The sequence below is a fragment of the Chiloscyllium plagiosum genome, chromosome 14 (assembly GCF_004010195.1).
Source record: "Chiloscyllium plagiosum isolate BGI_BamShark_2017 chromosome 14, ASM401019v2, whole genome shotgun sequence".
Taxonomy (NCBI): Eukaryota; Metazoa; Chordata; class Chondrichthyes; order Orectolobiformes; family Hemiscylliidae; genus Chiloscyllium; species Chiloscyllium plagiosum.
The window spans coordinates 37848333-37863612 of NC_057723.1; the positions used below are offsets into that span (position 1 = coordinate 37848333).

The following is a 15280-nucleotide window of genomic DNA, read 5'->3' on the forward strand; positions in this document are numbered from 1 at the left end:
GCCTTTCAATCAACTCATGCAGTTAATCACAGTCCAGTCTGATAGTGTCCTTTCCAAATTGCCAAACACAAGTTCAGAGGCAGGAGCATTGATGGTAAATGTGGAAGAGAAGGCCTCAGAGGCTTAAACTCTATAAGATGCTAAATGCAACCCTACCACAACATTTTCATGGCAAGCCAGCAAGGCATGAAGATTTTTATTTGACAAGTGCTGTTGGCGACACTTCATTAGGATACAGGCTCACATAATGCAACTGGCACCTTGTCAACAGAGGCTGTGAAGGCTTTGGAAACCACGCAGTGCAAGAAAGGCAGCTGACTCTAGAAATGAAGTGCATTTTACAACTCTCCTTGTAAGCCTGATGGAACTGTAATACTCTCTCCAGTCCATCAAGTAAATCTTAAGGCTTCAGTCTGCCAATTACCAAATTTCTCTCTTCCTCCCTGCAATCAGTAACCAATGCTCCAACCCTCCAATCTGTATTCGCTCCTGTCCTTGACCCCACTGAGATCACAGCCAGTTCATATCTTGACCACCTTCTGATTGCCAGGGACTATTCCAAAGGAATACCAGCTGCAGATTTCTCACCCAGCTGCCAGGCAGCTCATCTATTGGACTGGTTACAAAGTTGGAAATGAAGGAATAATTATAATGTTTAATTACAATATAATAATTAGTTTCAAATCCAGCTAACACTCTGTGTTCCCTTCCATGTTAGCTATTTCATCATTTGCAGTCTCCTCCACTCCCTCCTGGCTCCCTGCAAACATCTATGCAATATTCCCGGGCAAAGATTTTTTTTTCATTTTTACTTGGTCTTTTAGAGCTGTAGAACAAACACAGCAGTTTGTTTACAGAAGCCAAGTACTGAGAGGACTGGAAATCTGAAATAGAACCAGAAGTTACTGGAAATATCTAGCAAGACCGGCAGCAACTGTGGAGAGAGCAACAGAGAGGTTGGCATTGACGCCAGAGCCTGGAGATTCATGGGGAGCTCTGGAGGATCAGATTTGATCCTCTTGCTGGAGAATCTTACTGGCAATGGGATCAGAAAACTTACACGCACCAAGGAGGTTGGTGGTAAAAATCAAACATGTACAGGCATATTAAAGACTATTTTGCCAAACTGTTGCCTTTTTCCCATGACACCAGCTCCCTGACACCAGCTTCCTGGCTAGGGTGGATAGTTTTCGAAAGCCATAGAAAGGGCTGCAGGCAAGGAATGCAGCATATGTGGTCCCACCGATTTCCTTGAGAGGTTACCCTTTCATCACTGGCTTTTCAGAATTTTTATTTTAATTCTTCTGCAAATGCCTGAAATCATAGCTGGGGCTCAGCAGCCTCCACAACATCCCAGTGGTGATGCTGAGGCTTCTGGCTCTGTGATGGATCTCAACATTTTGGGTACCGTAAAAGGTGGTAGGTGGAAGGAAATCGTAGATATTCCTGAAATTCTAGGATATGCTCGGTTTCCCATTGTAGTGCAAGGAACCACCCTCTGAAATGCAGCATGAACTGCTTTCACTGCTACTGGCATCCATTTGCTGCTTCTGTGGATTTCCTGGTGAAGTGGAGGCCAAAGACCAAGGAAAATCTTTGCAGAATTTCAAGAATACATTTTCTGTTGTGGGGTAGACCCGAGTATTCAAAGGCGACAAAACTTCAATGGATTCATCCTCTTGATTCCGCTATCTATGGTAGATTCTTTTCCTCCTCTGCCGGTCTCCCTGAATCCAATATAAACCTAAGCCATTTCTCCGAGAAATGAGTATCAGTCATATGGTGAGATCCCAGCAAGATTCCCACTTCCAAGAGGAAGTTGCTCAGTCGCAGTGTATAAAATCTCAGATGTGCTATAGTGAGGATATTTCAGTAGCAAAGTATTTGATGGCAGACTAGACAGAGGAAGCTGCCATAATTTTCATTGTCCCCCTAAAAGAACACAAGCCCTTTAGCATTGTTTATTGAGGCTTCATTTCATATGGCGATCCTGGGAAGTGGTGTTAAATAGGGATGGGAGGGAAATCTCACATATTTCTATTTCTATGTAAGAGCATTCCTGATTGAGCAAAGTTAAAAATCACACAACACCAGGTTATAGTCCAACAGGCTTATTTGGAAGTACTAGCTTTCGGAGCTCTGCTCCATCATGAGCGATGGCTATAGATTTGATCTTGATAAGGGAAGCGGGTGAAGTGTAGTCCAGTACCTGCCTTTTCTCTTTTTCGCTTGCAAGTTTCAGGCAAGAGTATGGAAAAAAAGAATCATCAAATTTTTAATATTAAGAAATAGCCTGGTTTTGTATTGAAATTTTGTTAAGAAGAATCTAGTTACTTTGGAGTAATGAGATATATTTTTTGAAAAACCGCTTATGACTACATCTTTTTCACTGTATCATGAAAAACAAATGCAACAAAAAAAAACTAACCCTTTTAATATTGTAAAGTATGGGGGAATTTTGCTAAGACACTGCCACACATTCATTCCCTCCACCAATGATAAACAGGAACAGTATCAATTACAAAACATATTGCAGTAACTCACCAAGGTTCCTTCGACAGTCTAAACCCATGACTTCTACCACCTAGAAGGGCAAGGGCAATGGATGTGTGGAGACACAGTCACTTCCAAGCCACAGACCATCCTGAATTGGAATTTATCACTGTTCCTTCATCAGTCAAAAACCTGGAACACCCTCCCCCTAACAACACGAGTCTCTCTGCAGCTCAAATTCAGCGTTTCAAAGTGAACATTAGCAAAGCCTTTGACAAAGTTCTGTATGGTAGATTCAGGATAAGATTGCCAATTGGATACAAAGTTGGCTTGACAGTAGGAGACAGAGGGTGATGATGGAGGGTTGTTTTTCAGACTGGAGCCCTATGAATAGCAGGGTTTCATAGGGAACATGCTGAGTCCACTTTTGTTTGTCATTTACATAAATGATTTGTGTGAGAATATGGGAGGCATGGTTAGTAAGTTGGTGATATAGTGGATAATGAAGAAGGTTATCTACGATTACAAAGAGATCTTCATCAATTGGTTTAATGGGCTGAGGAGTGGCAGATTTAATTTGGATAAATGCAAGGTATTGCATTTTGGTAAAATAAACAAGGGCAGAACTTATACAATTAATGGTGGGGCCCTGTGTAGAATTGTAGAACAGAGAGTCCTAGGGGTTCAGGTACATAGTTCTTTGAAACTTGTGTCACAGGTAGATTGGGTGGTTAAGAAGGTGTTTAGCCTTTATTGCTCATATCTTTGAATATAGGGGTTGGGACATAATGCTGAGGTTGTACAGGACATTGTTGAGGTTTTTCTGGAGTATTATGTTGAGTTCTGGTTGCTCTTTTGTAGGAAGGATATTATTAAATTGGAGAGGGTTCAGAAAAGATTTCATGGAATATTGCCATGCTTGGAAGGTTTGAGTTTATAAAAATAGACTGGATACACTGGGACTTGATTCACTAGTTTATAGGAGGCTGAGGTTTATAAAATCATGAGGGGCATAAATAAGATGAATAGCTAAGGTCTTTTCCCAATGTTGGGGGAGTTCAAAACTAGAGGGTTCAGAAAAGATTTCATGGAATATTGCCATGCTTGGAAGGTTTGAGTTTATAAAAATAGACTGGATACACTGGGACTTGATTCACTAGTTTATAGGAGGCTGAGTGGTGACCTTATAGAGGTTTATAAAATCATGAGGGGCATAAATAAGATGAATAGCTAAGGTCTTTTCCCTATGTTGGGGGAGTTCAAAACTAGTGGGCATATTTTTAAGGTGAGTGAAAAAATAATTAAAAAGAGTGTGAGAGACAACCTTTTTATATAGAGTGGTTCTTGCATGGAATGAACTGCCAGAGAAAGTGATAGGTGCAGGTACATTTACAATGTTTAAAAGACATTTGGACAGGTACATCAGTAGGAAATGTTTGGCAGGAATTGGGTCAAACAGGTGGGACTAGTTCAGTTTGGGAATGTGATTGGCGTAGACTTAGTTGGACTGAAAGGTCTGTTTCCATGCTGTATGACTCTATGATGCAGCTTCACACCACCATCTCAAAGACAGTTAGGAATGGGCAATAAATCAAAGTTTTGCTAGCAACCCCCACATAAATGATAAACAGTAAATAAAAAACTCAAAGGAAAAATAGGCAGTAAGACAGTTGATGAGACATTAGTCAAAGTAGAGAGGGAGTCCACAGGTTCTAGGAGACAACGCAAGACAGCGCAAGCAGACTGGCATTGAAGTGCTCCAGCTGGTGACATTAGATCTATGGAGAAGGTGGCATTGGTATAGCCAGGCTGGCAACTCATTAGGAAGTTGGTGATGGTGGGCTGGGAAACAGGCTATCTCCTTCCAGCCAACCACCATAATAGAAATGGAGCGCCCTTCTCTTCAGTTTATTCCATTCCCATATGTAAGCCCTCAGGACCTACTGTTGCTCTGCAGAAACGCTGCCAACAGAGGAGAACATTCTTTAACAAATTCTCAGTCCTCTTGCAGAATCAGTCAAGAATGAGCAACTTCAGAACACCAGTATATTATTGACAGCCTCAGAACGCCAATATAATGTTGGCATCCCCTTTGAGAAGGAAGATATATTTCAAGGCACCACCATCACATGAGACAAACAAATCCTTCACCAATGCAGGAGTACACATCATGTCTGGAGTATCAGTTTACGATGGGTGGCACAGGGTAAGTAACACCTCACATCTACAAGGCAGACCAACGCAGATGAGTGCAGTGCTCTTCAGCAGTTGGAGGACAGACACAGATATGTTCAACTTGGTGCTGAATCAAAATCTCAGGCTTAACCCAGACGGCATGTCTTCCTGAAGCAGTAGTGGGAGATGTGTGCTCAAATGTAGGAGTTCTCTGAACTGTACGAAGCCATTGGCAGAGAATGGAGGAGTCCATCTATAAGATTTCTTTCACTATGACACACATACATGAGCTTATTTACTGAGAGTGAGGCAATCTTGTAGGAGTGGCTTGAGCTCAGTGTGTTGAGATAGAACATAGAACATAGAACATAGAAAAATACAGTGCAGTACAGGCCCTTTGGCCCTCGATGTTGCACCGATCCAAGCCCACCTAACCTACACTAGCCCACTATCCTCCATATGCCTATCCAATGCCCGTTTAAATGCCCATAAAGAGCTACTGGCAGGGCATTCCATGAACTCACGACTCGCTGAGTAAAGAATCTACCCCTAACATCTGTCCTATACCTACCACCCCTTAATTTAAAGCTATTTGAAGCTATTTAAAGCTATACACTGATGTAAGCCAAATTCTCATTGAGTATTGACTGTTCAATGGCACTGATGGCACAAAGTCCCATGGAGTACCTGCTAATTTTACATGAGTTGGTGACTCCCTCAGATGTTTAAGTGCTTCATTAAAGGATTTGGGCCGACAAGAATGAAGTTAGGGCACCATGAGCTGCCCCTTGGCTTCTTTAACTGAGAAACCATTTGCATAGCAAGCCTGAAGCTGCCTTGCATCAACTTGGATGGGGCATTCTACAGAGATACCGGCACCACAAAACCAGGGACAGCATCACAAACATTACAGCCACACATAGATTCACATATGAACAGCTTACCTCTACTTTAGTCACAATCTCAAGAAGAGCAATCTCAAAGTGGTAGCTCGCAGAACGTGCCATGTTGATAGTCCCATTCGTGTCACACTTGAGTGACTTGTGCTATGTTGTTTTTATTGCTTATTACTGAATGTAGTTAAATGGATCTTGAATGAACCCAAACTCCCATGATTCTGATGTTTTAATGGAATTAAAGCACTAGAATGAAATGGATGTTTGGGACCACTGTGTGACTGGATGTGACTTGACTTTCAGGGACTGTTGTAGAAAAGGGAATATCTCATCATCTCCACCATGGAAATGCTGGATCATTGTGGGAAAGGTGAGGTTGTGATCCATATGGAGTTAAGAAGGGAGGTGTCCTCATGAGGAGTCTGCCACTGTTACTGCAGCTTGGGATATCCTGTCATCCCAGTCAAGGAATTAACCCATTGGAAGGTGATGCAGGAATGTCTTGTTCCATCATTTTGTCCTTTGCCTCCAGAGTGTTTCATTGACTACATCACGCCCCCCTCCAAAGTAACATTGTTGTGGAGGGCTATGCCGTGATGAATGAACACCATCCTGTGAATAACCCTTGGAGTTTCTTCACCACTGCTTCAAGCACTAGAACTACATTTTCAGGAGTCTGATGGCTTGCTCTCTAGTATTCACTATGCTGAGATAACAGCTAATTAATGTATCTGTTATAGGTTTGTGCATTGGTGTTAACATCCATTTCTTCAGCAGTTCATCTTCATCCTTTAGCAATGATCCATATATTCCCAATAGCCTCAAGATGGAGGTCATGAAACCAGACAGGAAATTGTGTATACCTCCATAAAATATTTGTGGTAGTCACACACTATTGGACAATGAGGGAACAGAAGCTCTGGTTGCTCCATTCAGATTGATGGCCACAAGGGTGCAGTTGCTAAACCCCTGCACCTGTGAAAATGCCGCCATGGAGGTAAAGTCCACAGTCTGTGCAGTCCCTTCAGTCTGGAAGTCTTTATACTCAGTACCATCTCATTAGACACCCATCACTTTACTGTTGCCATGGTCTGTGGCTACTTGTGAGTTGCCACATGGAACCACCTCCACTCCTTCAAACAACATAGGACAAAGAAGTTCAAGACTATATACACTTCATAATTGCTGGCAATGTGTGACCACGCAACTGGTGAGACCTAAGCTCCACTCTCATAATGGTACATGAATCATCAATAACCTTGCCTGGCCCAGCATCTCCAATATGTTCAGCAGAGTCTAAAGGTGGTAGACTTTATTGGGAGTATATTCTCTCCCTTCTCCTTGTGCATCACCTCAGTGTCCTTAAGTACACGCTCTGTGTTACTGAGCCCATAACCAGAGATGGGCACCTTGTCATCAGTTGCATTGCCTGAGTACACCTCCTATGAACCACTATTCCCTCTCAGTAAATTCCCTCACAATTTATCCAGTGTTTGCCATTAAAATGCTCAGTGACCCCTGTTCACGGATTTGCCACTATATCTCAACGAATGAGCTGCTCTGTTCTTCATACTCTTTCTAATCAACATTAGGAAAAGCTCCAGTGTCCATGACTGACTCCTTGCTGTGGTGTTCCTTCCTCTTCAGAGACGTCCTCATGACCCTGAATATTTCTTGTGCTTCCTTTTCAAAATCTTCATCTGAACTTCAACAAGCTCTGCGATTGGCCTGATTGCATGTTCCATTAATCATCTGCCATTTTTGGGCAGGTTGCCACTATCTGCCCCTCCACCAGAAATGCTGAGAGGCAGGAACTGCAGATGGAAGCTATCACACTGCTTTCTAATCCAATTTTGCCAACACGCCCACCTCCGATCCTGCCACCAACTGTTACAAAAATTCAGTCCATTAATCACAGGAGACTATATTTTATTCCCTGTTTGACTTAAAATTCTTTGGTTAGTTATTGCCATTTTCTGATTACCTTTCCTCATCTTTCAGTTCAAAATAGTTAAATGATGTGATTTATACTAAACCTCCTTTGGCAAACTACTACAGTCGTTTTGAAAGAAACATTCTCACACCGACCTGCACAAATTTTCAGAGATCACACATTGCTTCATTGTGTGTTCTTCAGTCCCAACAAATTCCAATACTGGAATGCTAAATAAATGGCAGTAACATTGCCATCACTGTAACACTGAAAAGGAACATTCACAAACAGTTATAGCTCTGAGACAAATGAGCAAAATGCCACAAATGTTCCAAGTTTAATAAATATTAAAAATAAAGGTTCTAACTCTTATATACAAATAATGTACAAAAGAGACTCTTTAGTGGAACTGCTGTAGAAATTGTAAGTGTAATTGGGGCAGGTGATGTTATTCATACATACAGGAATTAGCCCAGTAGAGCTGCTACTTAATGAAGAAAAATACACATGCCATGAAGCAAGATTAAAGCATTGGAACAAAACTTATAAACCAACTTTACATTTTAAAGTAGAATGTCTGCATTCAATATGTAATAAAACAAATGTCATAAAATAAAGTGAAGCACACATTTTGTCACACATGTTCTTAATTGGGAATAACAAACCCAGTCTAGGGTTATGAAAAATATTACAAAGTATGTAATTTGTAAAGTAGTCAGAATGAGAACTTTGTGAAATTGGAAGCACCACTTGATTGGACTAATGGATTTCAGGGGCTGAATATTTTCAATGTTAGGTGATATCTGTAATTTGGAACTGAAATGTTCTGTTTTTCCAGAGGATTCTGAAATTCTTGTTGTTTTAAGACAACAGAAAACCATTAAGTCCATACCTGACCATCATGCTGTAACTGCACATATCAACCAGTATCTGAAGGAAAAAATAGGTTTACATTTCAAGGGGGACTTATGGAGTGATTTAGAATCCCACCTGAATCACTGGACCACATATTTTGAGAAATCAGGGCATCATCACCTAATCATAAAAATCACTGCCTGGGTGTGTCTGATTGATCAATAGAAGCAGACAAGATTTCTGGTGATTTTGTGATATTAGCTTAGCTTTAGCTTTTCAGAATTTGATGGACCGATGTTCACCACTTCTATATTATTAAAACATTTACCTTGAGAGAATAATGTAGGACCAAGTAATCATAATTTCTGTTGAACGATACATAACATTAGTTTCACTGATATATGTGTTGAACGCAGGAACAAGGAACCTATGATTGCATGATTTGCTATTTCTTTATTACTATCATTATTATTTTATTGTTCTGAACTTAGAGGAGGGATAAACAGAATTAAGATGACCAGGACAGATATCATATGAAATAATGGAAGGTATGGCAAATTAGATCACCCAAATGGTTGACTTAAACAGGCGAGAAAGTGTTCTGGAGTACAGCTATTAGAAACATTCACTATAATATATGAAAGGTATAAAACAAATACTGTGATACGTCTAACACATTAAGCACTGAAGATTAATTTCCTTTCAAAAGGTTAAAATAACTTAAGTGGTTATCTCTATGAAGCCAAATGGGATGGCAGAAGAAATAAATCTGACAAATGAAGATGTTTCTGGGTCATTTCAAATTTGAAGTTTAGCATTATATAGAAACATATTAACTATGCAAATCACAATGGGTGTGTCCTCCAGCCGCCATACTTCATTCTAGATGTTTTAGGTTGCGACAGGAATTCCTTTACTTTCTTAACGATTGTAGAATTAGGCTTTGGCAACAAGAAGAACAGGTTTGTAAAAGTGTTATTTTGTAAAAGTAAATAGTGCAAATTAATTATTCTGTGGTTCTATCCTTGTGTAAACGTAAAAGATATTTTTGCAGATTTTACTTGACCTGCAATTTCTTCAGATTGAGGATTATCTATAGGAACTTCAGCACCATATTTTCCCAAATCTTAAAAATTCTAAGAACACAGCTTCAAAAGCAAAACCTGCATAACATGCTGGCAATGTTTGACTGTTTACAACATTGCAAGTAACCTTTATTTTCAACACAATCTCTCAGTCAGGAGCTGAACTAGAACCTGAGGAGACTATGTCCCTGTTAGGTACAATAAGGCCCTAAGAGGAATAAATCATATGTGCCATTAATACAGTACATTGGTATTTTGGGAATGTTCAGCACCAATCTTTCAGGAAATTTACTGCAATTTACAAAGAAATTATTTTGGTGCAAATGCTACATTAAGTGCAATTATAGTGCAGCAACGAGCTACATGGAGGAAGTCAAAGGGAATCCTTGGTTGGTAACACCAAACCACTCACAATGAAGGTGTATCTATGTATCTATATGCGTCTGAGAGAAGCCTGGCAAAGCTGAGAGACATAAGCTCCATGCTGACTTTTTATAAGGTAGATTACTAAAGTTAAAGTGTTTGCATTATAACTGTGTTAACACTGCTAAAATAAATCGTGCCATTCATTTCTAGTCCAGTTTCTGTCATATGGTGAGTGAAGTACTTTATAACATTCTTCTTTGGCTTTCTGTTGACAGATGTTCCACACTCATATCTTTCGGTGAGGTAAACGGTTATTCTTTACAGAAGAAACTGTTTTTTCTGAGGAATTGTTCAGCATCTCTTTTATCTTCTGATCAAGCAGGAACTGGAGTCTGTGGTTGCTGACTATATTTGGCCGTGTTGGAATTACAAATTTATGTTGTTTTTTTTTACTATTACCTTTTTCTCTCTTGTGTGCCTGTCCAACTGCATTTTTCTGAACACTCTCTTTTGTTCCATTTACTTTGTGAGAGGTAACAACCCTTGGCTTCTTTGTGGTCTCAGGTAGTATGGTTGGTTTAATCTGCTTCTGGGATTCAGTGTCATTGGTCTTGTTTGAAAGCTGTTGAGATAGTGAATTGCAGTACTTGCAACAGAGCTTGTGGTAGCCAGGAATAGAGCAATATCTGGAAAGTACTTCCATACGGCAGAAGATTGACTTGTCCCCATGACAAATTGCTTCTGCGAAGATATTAAGGTGAAAAGAAAATTAGAATTGGAAAGGATATATTGCCATCAATTAACAGGTTTAAGCTTTTTTTTTGTAGCTGATTTGGACAACGTATGCTCACTGATACAGTTTCTTGATATTTTATAAAGAGATAGGTGTTTTAATAGTGAGATAATGAGTCCAATTAATCAAGAAAGTAAATGGAAATGTTCTAGTTAGCCATGTTATAACTGTTAAAACGCATCTTCAAGTTTTGCAGTCATAGATCTGAACCGATCTGAAGATCTTGCTTGCATTTTTATCAGATAAACTGGTTTAAAATTTATAAATTGCAAAATACATTTGTTTTGAAGTTTATTCACTGAATTCACATGAGGCTGGATCTTCTCTCAAGAAGAACTGAAACTGACTGCATCCTTTCATTACTGATTGTTGAGCTGCTTCAGTCAGACAATGGCATAATATTTTCTTTAAGATGGATGCTTTTCTTTTGGCTCTTTCTACCCAGATTTCCAAGTTTGTACAAAGTGAAAACTACAGGCTTTATTCGCAAATATTTTGTTTCCTCAGAGGCCAAACTAAATACAACAGTCCCCATTTGCTTAGAAAAATGCCTTTTTAATCCAGAATATTTGTACTAGAATCTTTTCTGTAATGCCTAGAACTGAGCTCAGATGATAAATGCTGTTGGGGACTTATAATGAATAAGTCCAATTGAATGTCTGTAGTCAAGGTTGGAATAATTACTAAGTTACTAAGCACAAGGGAAAGGTTGTTCAACATCGAATGCAAAAAAATTGGAAAAGAGTAAAAATACTGGAATTTTCCAATGATTGCCTGATACCTCTCTTTTGTTTAAAAAAAATCAAAATATAGACAATGTTTTATTTCTTGACATAAGTTATTGTTTATTTGCAGAAACTAATGACAAACTGGAGGAACACAAGTCCCCAGATCTCCATCGGTAAGAAAATGCATCTGAATGTACAAGATCACAGTTAACTTGGTAAACACGGTCACCAATCTTACAAAAAAATCTAGAAGTGAACGCTGAAAACTGAAATGGTACATCCTCACAGTTTTGTTAAATGTTTACTAAATATCAATAAATTATCCCTGAAAAAACAAAGTGCATACAGATGTAGTACACATTACTGAGTACCATATTGCACTGTCTGGAGCCATTGAACATGGTTAATTTAATCGTTCTGAGTTTAAAATAATTAACAGTCGAGTGCATTTGTACAAACACCAATTATGTAACATATAACACTTTTCAGTGCAATAGCTGTAGCTCATCAGTTCTCCTTGTTCATAAGATTTAGCACACATCCTAAAAATTCCACAAAAATACTTACAACAAAAGCTGATTATGTGATCACATAACAATGACATGGTCAAAGTGTTTTCACTTTTTCATCTCAAACTAATATTTTCATTGTTTTTTGTACTTTCATGTTAACATTCATTTTCCAAACTATAATAAGTAAAATGTTGCACTTTTAAATTTAATCTTGCAGAATATTTTCTATATCCCTAGCATTGGTACTTGTTTGCATCTGCGGCCAGACACGGCAGTGATTATTGTTATCGTGTAGTGTATTGGTAAAGAAGGGCTTAGGCTTAGTATACATGATGTCTCCTGTTTTATTTCCTGTTGCTTGCAGTAACAAAAGCTATTACATTCATCCTTAAATAAGGCATTTTTCTAAACAAAATAAAATTTATGAGGTACTGTTTGTAATTACACACACACACGCACACAATGAAAATGGAACCATGCACTTGCTACCAATAGAACATGAGCCCTTAATCCTCACTCCACATAGTGAAATGCAACAGCACAATGGCAAGCAGTAGAAATTTATCTCGGAAAGCAACAAATGAGACAAAGAAAGGAAGTTACTTCAGGCTGCTATTCATCCAGGTCATAGCATAAACTACTCTAAGAAATTCTAACAAAGTATAGGAGATTTACAGAGAAGGAAATATTAGACAAGAAGATGTTATTGTGATGTGATCACATTCACAATAAATTTCTCAGTTTCCGTCAAACTGAGGCTATGTTTCATTAGAGCCTGTTATCAAGCAAATCAAACAGTAAGCAAGCTGGAGACAGCTCCTGTTCAGAGGCCTGCATCATACTGTGGAATTCCTCCAGTGAAGTATGAAGTCACCCCTTTGGACCTCCATCTCTAGTACTGCACAAGCTCTAGAGAAGATACAGGCTGTGCACCCAGGGCCCAGTAGAAGTATTAGAACCATAATGCAGTTGCTAATCAGAGAAATGCACCATGAAGAGAAAAGGACATAAGAAAGGGTAAAATCCACATGAGAAATTGCATGCATTTAAAGCCAGGACCAGAGTTATAATATGATTTACTTTTCGAAATTTTCTGAATGGGATATGCTGGATCTGGACGTGATAGCCATTGGATTAAAGACTTTCCTTTGGAGGAAGTGAGTGATGTTTGCTGAGAAGAGTTTTCTGGAAAAAATGGAACATATCACATCATAATCAATCAATCAATCTCCTAAACAGAACTAATGAAATCAAACACTGTGTATGCACATTTCAGTATTTAAGTAGTGTTAATCACAATATTATAACTTATTTCTTCTTAAATCAAAACCATTTGTTTTTTGAATTTACATTGCATCTACAGAAATATTCATGAAAAAACTCTGCAATTGGTATACTTGCAACAATATTTTTAATAGTATTGTTCTTATCACATTCTAAACATTCATAAACTTCTGCAAATACATAAACTTTTGTGTATTTGATGGAACAAGGTAAAGACTAATGTCCTTGATCACCTGTTCCCAAATGGAAGGAAGCATTGATCCAAAATAGAGCCAGAACACTATAGCCTCAATTCTCTGATTGATGCTCTCCCTCTGAGTATGACCCTGATTGAAACCGTAGAGTTTGCCCTCATTATTAGTGCAAAATAATTCAATAATAATTTTCAAAGGAATGTAAAATATTGAAAGCTCACTGTAACTTGAATCCAGGATATTATAGAGTTACTTACTGGGGGGACATGCAGGCATTCTGCATATGCGGATGTGGTCTGGCTTTTCCTCTTCACAGTGACCAACCATATTGTCCCTTGTTCGGCACACAACCTGTCTCTCCTGCGTTCCATTTCTACAGGTTACAGAACACTAACAAAACAACAAATTATATTTTTGAGAAAGAAAGTAGTAATGTAGTAACATGCATATATGACTACTGCTATACGAGGAGATAGTACCAAGACATGAACAGTTGCATGTCAAAACATTGGATTGTCAGAAAGACAATATGAAGTTTGGTCAATGTGATAATGCAATGGCTTTAAGAGGTTATTTTGTTTTTTTTTAAAAAAAGGATAGATTGAACGAGAGGTGCCAAGCTATCGGTAAAAGATGTAAACAGCTTGTGTGGTCTTAGGGTTTTTTAAAGTTGGAACAATGGAAGCAGCTAGGCCGGGGTGGCCAGCTCTCATAGACCTGGCTTTCTAGTATTTCTTAGATTTTCAGTTTAGATTTAAGCAGTTGCTGTTGTGCACTTGAAGATATAGAAGCTATTTCTCCCTCTCTCGATTACAGCTAGAAGTTGGGTTTTTTTCTCTGTTACTGGGTTGCCTGTGAGACAAATCCATTTTTCTGGAGCTGCCGTTTTTCCAAGGGGTGTTTTATGGGATGTTACTACATTGGAATAGTTGATTAGTAATAGTTACTGTATCTATTATTCTGTTAAGTCTTCCACTAGAGTCAGGATATTCTAAATTCTTCTTTTTTTGGTTGTATTTTAACTATAGTGTTTAAATAAATTCTGTTTTACTTAGCATTGAGTAGTTTGACCAGTTGCATTGCATCTGGATCATAACACTTTACATTTGCCTTTAAAATAAGAAAATGTCAGGCTCAAGGCTACCTTCTTAAAATATTTTGAGGGGGTCTGGTCTGGTCCATAACATCAGACATTTCTAATAAAGAGTGATGTTTATGATGGTGGGGCATTGACAGAAGCAAAATGGGAATGAGCTCAGTTATCAGACTGGAAGTTTGTGGTGATTCTGGAACAAGTAAGTCCATAAAATTGTTGTGACTTCTTGTCAGTTGACAGATTTTTCGAAGCAGTATGTATGCACTCTGCTGAAACAGAGCAAAACCTAGGCCAGCAATATAGCCTTTAGGGCTACAGCTGGCCTAATAGCCAATTTAATTCGGTGTACTCAGCTGTGAATTATTGATCCAAAAATGCAGAATTGCTGGCTATTCACTTCTAAGTTAAAAAAAACATTGAAATCAAATAATTCCAGGAAGCAACCAGCAGGCCCAGCTGGCGACGTCTAGATCCAAAGAAATAATTTCAAATAATACTGTCTATAGATCGATACCCATTTCAGTGGGTATAAACTTATCCAAATGTCTTTTAAATGTTGTAACTGTTCCTGTATCCACCACTTCCTCTGGAAATTCATTCCACACAAGAACCACTCTGAGTAAAAAATACGGCCCCTCATGTTCTTTTTAAAGAGCGCAAGTTGAAAATGATGGTTAAAATCAGGATCATGAATGACATCTCTCAAACATATGGGTGGCACGGTGGCTCAGTGGTTAGCACTGCTGCCTCACAGCACCACGGTCCCAGGTTTGATTCCAGTCTCGGGCGACTGTCTGTGTGGAGTTTGCACATTCTCCCAGTGTCTGTGTGGGTTTCCTCCGGGTGCTCCGATTTCCTCCCACAATCCAA

The 15280-nt window shown here is 38.9% G+C and overlaps 1 protein-coding gene across 1 annotated transcript in view; it reads right to left on the reverse strand.

Moving 5' to 3' along the window:
• Positions 1-7802: 7802 nt before the first annotated feature.
• Positions 7803-15280, reverse strand: part of LOC122556645 (A disintegrin and metalloproteinase with thrombospondin motifs 2-like) — a 227373-nt gene continuing 219895 nt past the window's right edge. Inside the window, exons 20-22 of the mRNA XM_043703613.1 lie at positions 13572-13704; positions 12917-13021; positions 7803-10544 (exon numbers count right to left, since the gene is read on the reverse strand). Of these exons, the coding sequence (XP_043559548.1) occupies positions 10090-10544; positions 12917-13021; positions 13572-13704 (693 nt within the window). The 3' untranslated portion in view covers positions 7803-10089. The remainder of the gene's footprint in view (positions 10545-12916; positions 13022-13571; positions 13705-15280) is intronic.